This window comes from Atta cephalotes (genome assembly GCF_000143395.1).
Source record: "Atta cephalotes unplaced genomic scaffold scaffold00034, whole genome shotgun sequence".
In the NCBI taxonomy this organism is placed as follows: domain Eukaryota; kingdom Metazoa; phylum Arthropoda; class Insecta; order Hymenoptera; family Formicidae; genus Atta; species Atta cephalotes.
This window is the reverse complement of record NW_012130098.1, coordinates 472,589-486,259: the sequence shown is the minus strand read 5'-3', so window position 1 is coordinate 486,259 and position 13,671 is coordinate 472,589. Positions and strand designations below refer to the sequence as shown.

Genomic DNA, 13,671 nt, shown 5'->3' with positions numbered 1-13,671 from the left:
GTATTCTTTTTTACTACACCTAATATTACATACCTATTAAGGAGCCAGGGTTGTCCCCAGTGAACGCGATTATCCTACATTTCTCGTTGAAACTGAATCTTTCCACAAAATAAAGTGAAATAGGCCCAATATCGCTGTATGATGAAACAGGATTTCCTAGTTTCTCTCTCAGTCCTGATGCGCAGGTCTATTATAAATATATACATTAAGTATACAATGAAATATACACAACATATCATATTGTATATAAATGCAATTTTACCTCCAACAACATATCATCCCAGTCTTTCGTACAGATATTTAACAAATTCATACCCGAGCCATCCGACCAATCAATAGGTGCATAATCACCCAGAAACAAGGAAGCAATAAAATTGCTCACCAACGAGATCCTCTGGAAAAAGAGAAAGAGAACGGGTCATACATAAATAATAACACATTCGCCTTAGACGCGTTTTAGAAGCGGCACAAGCATATGACGCATAGCTTCGGTCATCGTGATATATTTAGAAGCATCAAATCACACGGCGATTACATCTCAGAAACTTTTATTTCTGTCAAGCGAAATATTAAAAGGAAGTAATGCGAGGAAGTAATGTTAAACCAACGACGAGTTATTGTAAATTCGATATTGTGCATTAATACTTTGGAAAACTAACACACTCATGAGAGAAGCGCACGAAATAAACAATAATAAGATTCAATCAAATCAATCAATTCAATCAATGTAGTCATACGTAACGAATACCTCGATCGGATTGCCATTTTCATTTTTTCGAAGGAAGCCACGAGTTTTTAGTAGGTAATACCTCAGTGTTGCAGTAAGCTTCCGGCTTCGTGCGTGCTATTTTTGCAATCTGCGGTCCTGAGAATCTCTCGTATGCCCGTGAACCCGTTATTTCCGCTAATTTCTGAAATCACAGCACCATATGGATAAACGTTGTCAGTTCGTGTGTACACTAAATCTAAGCCGGTTACTTTAAATATTTAGCCAATTTGTTAGCTCGTATAGTTACAACTGTGAATCGTTTAGAAAATTTCACATCGCGGAAATAAATCTTTGTGAAAGCTAATATTGCCAATAAATGTACATTCATATAAACTTTAACGTATAATATTGCCAAATATTTTGGCGTATATTTTTGCGTACTTTGTATCCATCATTATTACACGCAGGCAAACAAATGAGGATAATTTAATGCTTACGTGAGGACCTCCCACGATCTCTTCCAAAACGCTACATTCTTTTGACGTACTGGAATCCATCCATATGGGTGAATGAGTCACGGAAAACGACGTAGCAAATTGTTCGTGCAAAAATTTGATTGGATCCAAACATTGTAATCGATTCCGGCTGCCTTTGCTCCAATAGACTGTGCCATGTTGCTGTTCGTATCATTAAAATGTCATAAAATAAGCATACTTTACGTTTATCTCTATGGCATATTTGTAAAATAATTGATTTTATTTTAAATATGGTCGTGTCACCTGCGCACAACCAGAAATGGCTGCTACTTTGCTAAAATCGACGCCGCAGACGCGTAATTTGTCTAGTATCATGTCTAAGGCCTTAATCCACATCAGAGAAGGCACCACCACAACATGAGACTCCTCCTTCTTCCGTATTACTCCTCCGTAAGTTCTGCAACAATGGAATGTACTCTTGTTATATAAACGTAATTTATGTCTCGTTGAATACTACAAGTGTTTTCTGACATTTTTAATTAGACCATATATCTGTGATAAATATACAATGATAATTATTGTCATATTAGCCATCGTATTACACACACATATATATATATATATATATATATATATATATTATATATATATATATACATATATATAAACATAAACAAAAATATTTTATAATATTTAATTTTAATTTTAATTTTATTTAATGAAAAAACAATTAATTCGACTATTTCTAACAAGACAAAACACAAAATAATATTCTTATATTTAGAGATTTTTTTGATCATACCTAAATTCTGGTAGATCATTATCGAATTGCACACTGGTCTCGTGAAGAATGGCTAGATTATCATCAACTACCACTGCTTTCAACTGAAATAAAATTGATCAGTTAGTCTGAACGCGGACATGGCTAATGATTTTTTGAATAATTCCTACGTGATTATACGTTCGGATAACAGCAATAACATCGATGTAATGTTAAATAATTGAATATAATTTAATGAATTCAATTTAACGTTCGAGAAACTATAATTTATTAAAATACTATTCTTCATAAGTTCCATATTATAAAAAAAAATTGTATATATATTCCTTGTATTATTTTTTATTTCATTATACTTTTCTAATATACATATTTATACATAAGCCCGTATTCAGAATGTGCTTATAATGATGTTAGCGTGCTATAATTTACGTTACGTATACCATAGAATTTTAGAAATAAAAGTGCATTTTTATCGATAAAAGCGTGTTCTAAATATGAACCATAGTAAAAAATTACTTATTAAAAGATTCAGTCTTTTTATATTCTCTGAGTTATAGATATCAATTATACATCAATTAATTATAATATTGCTCTACAAATCTTTACAAATACATTGTGTAGTTTAAATATATTATACACAGTGCGACAATCATATTATTTATGTGCATCTCAATGTTTGTACTCCGCGGTGTGCAAATTTTTACATTGTAAAAGAATTAATCTGTTAATTATCGGCCATAATATTTCTGTTTCGTCGCATTTTTACGGTTTCGCAGATTATGTTTTTCTTCCATGCTCGTTTTATCTGCCGACAGACTCGTGTTATCATACTATTAGATAATAGTGACCCTCCTGAAGACGTCAGAGCGCTTCGAGACTCCTCTTTTGACTTGATCGCGTGTTTCCTGCGTAAAATACCTTACGAAACAGCTAACTGTCGTATTGACATACTTTAAGACTGCTTAACGCGAGAGCTGAGTAAACCCCAGCCTCCCGGGTCATCTTTATTCGACGCTAATGAAACTCGTAAACACTCGTCCTAAGGTTATCACTCGCGAAGTGAATGGGGGCATTGATGACGAAGAAATTATTATTAATTGAATTGCGTGGCAGTTAACGAAAGAATTTAAGAAATCGAATTATTAATTAAAAGCGGATGAACACTGCCGTAATATATATGGAAAGTTTCAAAGATGCTCATGTTTAAACTACACTTACATGGATTTCAGGTAATTAGCACGTTTTAAAGCCATCGCGCTTTTGTTACTTTTTCCCAGGAACATCCGGGATACTTGAGGAAATGAGATTTATATCGCGTGCATAGCGGTTCAGCATATAATAATCTTGAAATGCTTCGTACGATCGCAGTTTTTCGAAAAAAAAAAAAAAATAATATCACGCATAATTGTACATTCTCCCGCGTAACTTTTTCACGAAGGATCGTCCATTCTTAATTTCAGTTTTCTAAAGTTCATGTCACACTATGCATTGGAGCTTGAGGATTACGAACTAAAGATTTTAGCTAATCATAACGAAATTAAAATTATGTTCGAATAATCTTTAATTCGCAATTCTCAGTTTTCAATGCGTAGTGACACAGGCTTTAGGAAACCGAAATTTCGGTGATTCCAATTTTTTACGATTACGAAACGTAAAAGAATAAATCATATATCCGATATATTTTTTTTTTAATGAATAAGAACGATCATTTTTATGTGTGCTTATATGCTGTTTTTTTTTTTGCTAAAGTCGTATACATTTTTGGAACGTATAGTTATATACATATATGTTCGATACTTGGTGAAAGCGAGAAAGAAAGTTCTAGTGCAGTCTAATGCGGGATTAAAAAAACTTTACTTCACAGTATTCGAGTTTCGTTTCCGGAGCGAATTGGGTGAGAGGAATCGCAAGATTAAAATTAAAATGCTAAACACATTATTGTATCAATATCGGTATCGTGCCGATTGAATCGAATTCCAAGTGGTCATCGAAATAATCCTTACGCACGAGTGCGTCAACAAATATCGTAAGGTTCATTGAATTATGCCTCTAGAAAAAAATTCGAAAGGAATCCAAAAATAGTTTTAGAAATAGCAACATTTCTCTTCCGCTTCTCTCCGAGATATTAATTGAAAGCGCTTTTCATTTAGTGATACAAATCGACACAAATATCATTTTATCTTGATATTCAGTAAATAACAAAGATAAAAGGACACTTAAGTCAACTTATATCACCAAATAAAAAATATCCTATGTATCTTGAAATGAGGTAGAAAAATAAGGTATTGATTAATAAAATTATAAGTAATATGATACCAATCGATGAAAATAAATATTTATTATAATTAAATAAGAAAATTCCTATATTTTCAAAACTTAGCGTTCAGAACTTAGCGTTCTGTGCGAAATTATATACATATCTGATTCTGCAAACTGCGCGCCGAAATATTTTTCGATCTTGAAACGCAGTCATTAGTGGAATCAGATTAATATTAAATTGGCAATTTTTGATATTTGCTAATAAGCAGAGCTCGATCGTATTTACAATAAAGTTACTTGAAATATATATTTTAAATTAAAAAAAATAAAAGAGTTATTTAGTATTTATTATTTTAAATAACTTTTTCTGAGCTATTTCTTATTTAAAATTCAGATAAGTTTTCGAAACCTATTTTATATATTTTATTTTAAATAAATCATAAATAAATCAATTTTTTTATCGATTTTTATATAGTATATTTTATATTTTAAATGAGTTTCTGGAACTTATTTTATTTTTTTTTTATTTTAAGTAAGTTATATCAATTATTTTACCAAACATCTTAAGAATATTAATTAACAATCGTGAATCGTAAATCTGCGAATATTTTATCGCGAAAAATTTATTGCCTTGTAAATATTTTAATAAATTCATTCACTTTTGTAATTTTCACCTCGTTTCAAGATACGCAATCAACTCACGGGCGATTATTTGAATACATATTTAATGCAAATCGATCAAGTACGCTTGAACTTTCGCGTGTCAATCCCGAGCGGCGAGTATGCGTTACCGTCGTTTTTACCTGCTGCGTGCTTAGGTCTAGACCCAGATACGTAGCCGTCGACGGCTCCATGCTCCTGTCCATGCGTAGGATCGGCGTAGGCTCGTCGTAGGACCGGTGCGGGAAAAACGTGACAGTGACTACTCACTCCTGACAACGTGTCCGCTCGCCGCTTTGCTGCTCGTGGGACTAAGTGCGGGCGATTGCGCGGGCCTGTGCGCGGCCCACGTACATCCTCGCGGCGCACTTTAGACGTTGTCGTAGCCGTCGTTGCGGCTGTCGCTACGCCACGCACTTTGGACGCCGTCGTTGCCACGCCACGCGCGATTTTGCTCGCGGTGAATCCACCAGCGGTAAATAATCCTTGATAAGCTATCAATGAACTCGAGTCGTTTTCATTATCAACGAAGTTCTCTTGTCGTTACGTAACGTAACGCACTCTCGTCGGATCTGTCTGGAGATTGCTGGCGCGACGAAAGTGAACGGTACCGCGGCAGCGCCATAAGAATGTTCGCGTTCGATTTGAGCGCTCGCGCTGTACTGTAAGCTTCATTTTTTCTTATTCTATCTTTATTATTTATTATATACAGAAGGAAGATAGAATAAAGTTTACAGCATATGAAAGTTTACAGCCCAAACTGAACGCACCCATCAGACTCGTTCTTTTTTCATATTTCAGAATTCAACATCTTTCATTTTATTTTTTTTTTCAATGTGAAAAGAAAAAGAAAAAATATAAATCATGCAAAAATGTTCAGTCCTGGGGTATGCAGAAAGGATAGTCTTACCGTATTGTAGATTTATTCTACAGTACTACAATCGCTTACTGAGCGGCTAACAGTCGAATGTGATTGGTTCTTACCTTTAGATCCAGCCAATCACATTAAATTGTTACTTAGCCGCTTAGGCTCGGTTCCATAATTCATAGTTAACTCTTAACCGAGGTTCTAATTTATTCATTGTCTTTTTTCAATTTCAATAGAACAGATGAAAAATAAATTGAATCTCGAGGTTTGTTCGCGTCGCATGCTCCAACATGCTCCAATATGCTTCTATCATAATTCCTACTCACTTCAATACACTTATTAGAGTAAGTAGGAACTATGGCAGGAGCATGTTGGAGCATGCGACGCGAACAAACCTTCGGTTAAGAGTTAACCATGATCCATGTGGAACTGGGTCTTAGTGAGCGACTGTAGTACTAAATGCATCCAATTCGCGTGCGGAACGAGATCAGCCTGAGGTAACTCGAGAGACAGCCAGGTAAAAGGAGAGGAGATTGTGAGAGCTGCCTTATCGGCGGTCTTCGGAGCGTGGACGTTACACCTGTTTGCGTTGCACCTGCTGCCCATTGTTGATCGCCATTGAGTGCCGTATTATCTGAGGAGCTCTCCAAGTGTCTTAACGGATAACACAGGGTTTCTCGAAGATAAACGCGGTGTTCGAGGAACGTGATACTCTTCGATCGATTTGCATTCGATCTCCTCTTCGCGAAACACCGTTGAGTCAATTATTAATAATATCTTTGACCATAGAAATTGAAAATAAAACACGTTTTGAAAATATCAAGCATATAAAAAACACTCCTTAGTCCTCAGAGAATTCCAAGAAAATTTCAACAGATTTCAACTTAAATTCAAGTCAAGATGCTCGATAATAAAGAAAATAATACAGCTAATAAACATATCTCCTTATGTAATTTTAGATATTTTTCTGCATTTTTATTAATAGAGAATCCTACACAGAACAGATCTCTAAAGGATGTCCCAAAGACATCTCTGTATCCTTTGAATATCCTAAGAATATCTTTTGGAGAAAGTATATTCTCAGGATATCTCTTGGATAAAGTATTTATATTGTACGGGATGTAGCAAACTTTTAGACTCAAATGTTCCAGTGACTCTGGACGATAGTCCAAACATAGGGACGCCGACAACGATCTTGGTAGCACATTGCAAACAACGAGGGCTGAAACGTAGGAGAGGATTGTTAACCGATGTATGAGTTTACGTGGGTTTGTTTGCGTAGCGAAGAATCGTATGTGCCGCAAGACGAAGATCTCCGCCGGGGGTGTTTCACATGAGCGTCAAAAGTCACATATTCTCGGGAGGAAGCGAAGACGTCTAGGAAAAAAATCTTCATTTGTTGACGGCGACAATGCGAAACATTTTCATTATATATAGAATATACGATTTTATTCCGGACGTACAATACTTTTTCAAATACAAAGGAAAATACAAGAAATAATAAAAACATATATCTGATATATAATCACTTATGATATACAAACATATTTCCTTGATTCTCTTAATATTCTGATTAGGTTTATTTTTTTATTGTTACCACTGGACTACACTAGAATTAAAACTAAGTTTAGAATTGTACTAAAAATTTTCCTTTTCGCTTTTATCAAATTTCAAAGTTTCCTTAGAAACTTCCAATTATTTCGATTATAATCTCTTTTAATTCAATTGATCAATGCAGCTTTTACGGAAATTAATCAATGAATTAAAAAATCGTCATCTTTTTTTCAACTGAGCCTTACATTTCTGGAAGATAATATTTTTGATTTCCACTTATCAGCAGAAATTAAAAATACTCTCGAAGAGAACGCGTCCCTTTTTGCTGGCGCCTATGGATTAGCCTGCGACTATTTGTCGGTTCCGTTGCCCTATAATCGTGCAGTACACAGATAATGGTTTGGGTGAAGGGACGCCATGTCGGGCTGGCACTGAGGGATGAAGAGAAAAAGAGAAAAGTAAAAAAGGGAGAAATCAGAGAAGAGGACGTGTATATACTCGTCGCCAGCAGCGGCGCCGGGGCCGGGTACCAAAGCCTCTTTCATAAAACATAGCCCCGATGGTTTTGGAGGGCCGATACTTTCATGATGATGGGAGACGATCGACGGCAATCGGGACGATCCTTTCGCCGGCTCACGAATCACGTTGGCTCGTCCAATTCCCATTATCCGGCTGGCCTTCAGCTACGAAACGATTCGCGTTTGGTTTCGGCTACGCGCCTCAGAATCGTGATCTAATTACGCGAACGAGTTGCGGCGCGCGCCGCAGCATCAGTTACCACCGGATTGATGCCTTGTTTGTTATGGCGATGGGGCTTCGGAATTTCCCTGCGGCCCCGACATGGTGTATTACGACCGATTTCTATCCTCTCGACAGAGAGAGAGAATAAAACACACGTTTAAAACAATTTCTAAAGCCACTTGATCCTCGATCGAATCATCGAACACGGAGAAAAATATAAAGTTTATGCATTGGAATTTTAATAAATTTTATGAAATTGACAGGTCCATATTGGAGGATAAGCGTCCACTTATATAAAATTTGCTTCATTTTTCTAAAAAAGTGAGCGTCGTGCGATCACACTGTAATGTAAGTTTTACATTTTGTAGAATAAATTTCATGCTACTGCAATTTGTTATTATTTTTTAGTCTATTAATTACATTTCAATAGAATTTATTTTATCAATTTTTTGCTTTAACGCTGACAAAATTGACTTTATTGCGCGGAAAAAAATATGTAAAATCTTGAGGGTTTATGCTTATAGTTTTGAGAATAATATAATTTACTTTATACTGCAAAATAATAATCATTTGAATGGTTTTACTATAATTATAACATACTTTGGATCATATATTTGATTTCCGGCATTTCTTACTTTCAGGCAAGTAAAATTTGTCATATATTCCATACAAAAATAGCTAGGACATCTTTACTAGCTTTGTAAGACTATCCATTTTTCTCTATGAAGTTTGATGGATCGAAAGCGATTTTAAAAATACATTGATCTCGTTTAAACTTTCTGCATATCAAAATGAAATGAAGCGTATTGCAATCAAACATTTTCCAAGATTATTTATAAAACTCAATCACGGCGATGAAAATAACAAAACGGTTCTCCTTCGTTTCGAAAAAGCATTCAAGTATGCCAAAAAGTTTTGAAAAACGATCAGAAGGATCTGAAAAACGACAATATGTGTCAATTTTTAATGCGTCAATACTTTTTAAACTTTGAAAAATGTTATCGCGATCGAATAAATTTACTCACTAATCACGTAATGCGAATCATCATGCTTAATAGAGATTAATTAACACAAATTAAACCAAAAATGGTTGAATAAGCAACGTGAATTTTTTGGGGATCGAATGGTATTTTGTTATTTTGCCGTCCCCAAAGAAAGACGATATTGCGCCGGCAATATGTTTATCTGAATTAACATAAATGGTGGTACAATAAATGAATGGTTGCTAGAGACAGAGACAGAGACAGAGACCGCGCGGGCGACGTAATACCGGCGTGGCGGTAATTTCAACGCTCGCTAACGACGATACCCCGGCTAAGACGGAGAGTATAGACTCTTGTATAATACATAAGAAAATGAACCAATTAAAATCCTTTATTTCTTTCCTTTCTATGAAATAAAGAACTCTAGTTGGTTCAATTTCTTATGCCTCATGTGTTATGCGTTATGCAAGAGTCTGTGTTCCCCGCTTAACCCCGGATGTTGGATCACATTAACTGATGTAATGCGGCTTCAACGGCGTTAAACCTGAAAGCGATTTTTCGCGGACTTCGTTTCATTATCTAAACGCATCCATGCCGCGAAATAGATCGAGCAGGCGGGGAACCAAAACGCGAGCGATGGGTTGAACAGGAGGGAAGAAGGGAAGACCGCGTGGATGGCGACAGCCGGCTGGCAGAGCCATGTCGTCGCCGTCGAACGAACGAACGACGACGACGACGACGACGACGACGACGACGACGACGACGACGACGACGACGAAACGACGGCTGCTCTCTCCCGGCTGCAGACAAACAAAAGAGAGGAAGAGAAAAGAAGAGGAAGAGGGACAGAGAGAAAGAGACAGCCAGGCGCCGATTCGAGCGACCGGCCGGCGCTAACCTCGACGCCAAGCGTGGAGCGGCGTCGCTGACGTCGTCGTTGCCGCCATCGGGCCGGCCGACGGCGACGACGAAGATGATGTCGACGACGATGGCGACGGCGACGGCCAATGCAAGAATACTTCTTCTGGCACCGCCACGACGCACGGGGGTGAGACGAGTGTTCGGATGCCGCCAAGACCGGACGCCTCGCCTCGCCTTGTCTCTTATCCTCAGCCCCCTCTGTCTCCGTATCTTTCACGATGCACTCAGGGTTCATCCCCATTTGGTATTGTCATCTGAAATCCCCGATTCTTAGAAGTGTCGACAATGCCTATCGCGCCCCTATACGAGGGTAATTGAAGGAGGAGGCTGATACTATCTGTCCGAGTATAGTTGGTTGTAAATTAAGAGGGATTGTTTTTCTTCATTGCGCACACTTATTACATGGGGTACAACGAATTAGATTTATTAATAAATCAGGAAAAAACTTTATCTAATTAAATAAGAGAAATCCTATATTTAATCAAGCAGTTAAGTCTTATTGCTTAAATATTTCTATGTGAATTTATGTACATATTTGATTCCGTAAACCGCATCCCGAAATCTTTTTCGATTTTGAAATGCAATCATGAACAGAATCACTCTGCAATCAGAATAGTAAATACCATTTATTATTATAAATTGACAAACAATTTTATAATTTTTGATGCTAATAAGATCTTTATAAAAATAATCTAATGTTAACGAGAATTTTAAATCCGCGAGTAATTTATCGCGAAAAAATTTGTTATTATTGTATTATATTAAAAGAGAAGATTTAGTCTAAGTATAACACGACTTACTTTTGAAAATATTATATCCTCTGACGATTTAAAATAATTTCTGAAAAAAATTAGTGGAAGTTTAAATAGTCTTTAGATAGTCTGGGAAAATTTTTTTTTTAAATTGTCAGATAAAGAAATATTCATATTATTTATAGCACACAGCGCGAATATATCTTTTTCGCACAAGAAGCAAATCTATAGCGCCGCTTATAATTTCCTCCAAATGGCAATCCTATAATTCCCCGTTGATCGCGCGTAGTTTACAGCGCGGAAAGCAGGGGAAAATCCTGGTGCCGATCGCAATCGGCACCAACGTTCCTACATACAGCACGATAACTCATTCTTTTTTTCGAGGTCGGTATAGACGGCGCCTCGTGTAGATAGAAAGAGAGACATCCCTTCCCGCCCTGGGGGTATACCCGCCGTTTTAACCCATGCCAGAGCGCCTACCCCCGGCAACATCCGCGGAAAGTAGTAGAAGCGGCTGGCACCCGCATAGCGGAGGCGGGACAGGGAAAGGACTACGACGGCTCCAGCGTGGGGCGCCAAGTGTTTTGATGCTTGTTATGCGAAGGGGAGCTTGATAAACAACGGGACGGAGAACGGAGCTGGTGCCGGACGGACCGAATCATCACCGTCGCGCTCCGTCCTTACCCACTCCCCCTTCCCCCCCTCCCCCTCCTCCCCTCGACTGGAACGGACGTCCGACCGACTGGCTGCACCCGTGTCATTACGAAAGAATTGATATCCTGACACACTATGGCGTCATTCCGTTTTTCTAACTTGTTGTCCCGAGCACTGGCGTCCCGAGCGGAAAGACGGCCGTCGTTAGTGGCGATGCCGGGGGCGCCGCCGACGCGGCTTCCGAATGTTCGTGTGATCGGAAATTTCCGGTTACAGCGCGCAAACTGAAATTAAAATCAATCGTAACTTTTAACTCTAGGAATAAATGAATAATCAGCTACTAATATTTTAATATTACAAACATTTTGATAAATCTTATAAAAATCTTTAAGAAAAACATGCCCTTTATTACAAAAAGTATGTCTTTATTTAAGGACGTTCTCCGAAAAAGTCTATTTTCTTTAGATTTTTCTGAAACTTATAGAGTAAGCTTGTGTTAGTGTCCTGAACATATTGGGCTTTAAAACTCAATACCCGGAGTGGGATTAAAAATCGAAATATTCCACTTCAAAATGAAGCGTTTAAAAAAAATATATATATATATATATATATATATATACATAGGATCCCTATCTAAAGCTTATTTCCCTATCGAAAGCGATCTTTTTATTCACTGTAAAAAAGTTTTTTTTAACAATTTTTTTAAAACAATGAGATATAAAACTTGATATTACAAAGAATATGAAATTTGTCTGAATGGCTTCCGGTATTCATTTTTAAAAAATCATTAAGCAAAGTAAATAATACAGTAAAGTTGCTATTTTTTCGATCGGCGACAATAGCGAAGACGGGAGGCATTTTATATTGTATAAAAAAACTTGTATAAACACATTAATTGTATTAACACATTGGAATATCTTATATTATATAAAAGTGAAATAAATTTTCATAAAAAGTCTCATAATAATGAGCACTAATGTAGTCATTAGATTGAGCACAACTGCAATCGGAGAACATCCTTAATTATATTTTTTAATTCGCAGAAAAGAATATGGTATTAAAAATTGGTATTATTTCTGACAGAGAGAAACGTGCTCTTCGTTATCCGCGTTCCTTTCTTGCGATCCGCGAAGAGAGTAAAGAGGCTTGAGTGCATATACTGGACGGAAATAGAGCTCAGCTTCGCGGGTAAGCAATACGACGAAAACGAGAATGGTACCGATGTTTACTCGCTTCCCACTATTAAGACGCAGGAAATCACGCTCACGCGCCACAGACCCGTTTAATTCATGCGTCGTAAAGTACCTCGGTTTCGAATCGGGAATCATCCCAAATGTAACCGGAATTGAATCGCATCGCGACTCGTAGACGTCAGGAAGGAAAAGAACCGGCGCCTCGTACTCTGACAACAAAAATATTGAATAGATCATAAAATAACTGTCTTTTCAATTCGAAAATATAAAGTGATATGAAATTAATCTTCATTAGATAAAAACAAAGAGCTGAAACGTCATGCATACGATTTTTCACAAACAATAATTTCTGAATGCGCGATTTGTAATTATTGCGATATCTATTAGGTAAGCCTTAAACTGTAAGAAATTCAATTATAGTCGATTATATAATTATTATTGTAATAATTCTTATCGAATATCTGTACTTTTTATGTAACTTTATTTGATAAAGAATTTCGTTGAAAAATATAATCATTTGGGGAACGAATGTACGCATTATCTACTAAAAAGATGGATTTTTATAAAATATCTAAAAATTTAGCCAGATACAGATTTGAAATAATTTTGTTGGACCATCAAAAAAATAATTACGTAAAAATCTCAAGCATGCTACAAAAAGTTTTGATATTCTGGCAATTTGAGCATCCTACAAAATTATTTATCTACATCTAAATTTTTAGATGCTTCAGCAAAATTTTCCTTTTCATATACGAGATACTAGTTGCTTTCTGAAACTAAGTTTTAATGTGGTTCTCTAATTGGTTTACAAAGAATAATTAAAGTTGGGATCTTGAAATAAAAATTAAACATTAAATGAAAACACGGGCAATTAAGAGCCTAAATTCAATAATTGAAGCAATTACATATACATAAGCAATTACATATATATATATATATATAAGCAACTACATATATATAACAAATATCAAACGTTCGGTATATGTAGTACTGAAAAATATATATTGATATAATCGCTCCAATTACTGCGAATTTAAGCTCTTAATTGCTCGTGTTTTCATTTATTGTTTAATGGTTTATGACATTTTAAGACTGTACTTAAGATAGTCTCAAATATAAG

General features: G+C 36.3%; 1 protein-coding gene across 1 annotated transcript; it reads right to left on the bottom strand.

Annotated features, from left to right (window-relative positions):
- Positions 1-25: 25 nt before the first annotated feature.
- LOC105621558 (xylulose kinase) lies at positions 26-5,425 on the bottom strand. Its single transcript, XM_012203030.1, has 7 exons — positions 5,029-5,425; positions 1,988-2,070; positions 1,489-1,642; positions 1,207-1,386; positions 810-911; positions 263-394; positions 26-187 (listed from the first exon to the last, which is right to left on the bottom strand). The coding sequence occupies exons 1-7, from the start codon at positions 5,089-5,091 to the stop codon at positions 26-28; spliced, it is 876 nt and encodes a 291-aa protein (XP_012058420.1). The 5' UTR covers positions 5,092-5,425.
- Between the last annotated feature and the right edge of the window lie 8,246 nt (positions 5,426-13,671).

What these genes read in the sequence shown, in the direction of transcription:
- LOC105621558 (XM_012203030.1), bottom strand. Translation starts at nt 5,091, where the DNA reads ATGGACAGGAGCATGGAGCCGTCGACGGCTACGTATCTGGGTCTAGAC. An exon ending in AATGATCTACCAGAATTTAG is followed by an intron (nt 1,643 to 1,987) that starts GTATGATCAAAA and finishes CCATTGTTGCAG; the next exon opens with AACTTACGGAGGAGTAATAC. An exon ending in AAGCTTACTGCAACACTGAG is followed by an intron (nt 395 to 809) that starts GTATTACCTACT and finishes CTCTTTTTCCAG; the next exon opens with AGGATCTCGTTGGTGAGCAA.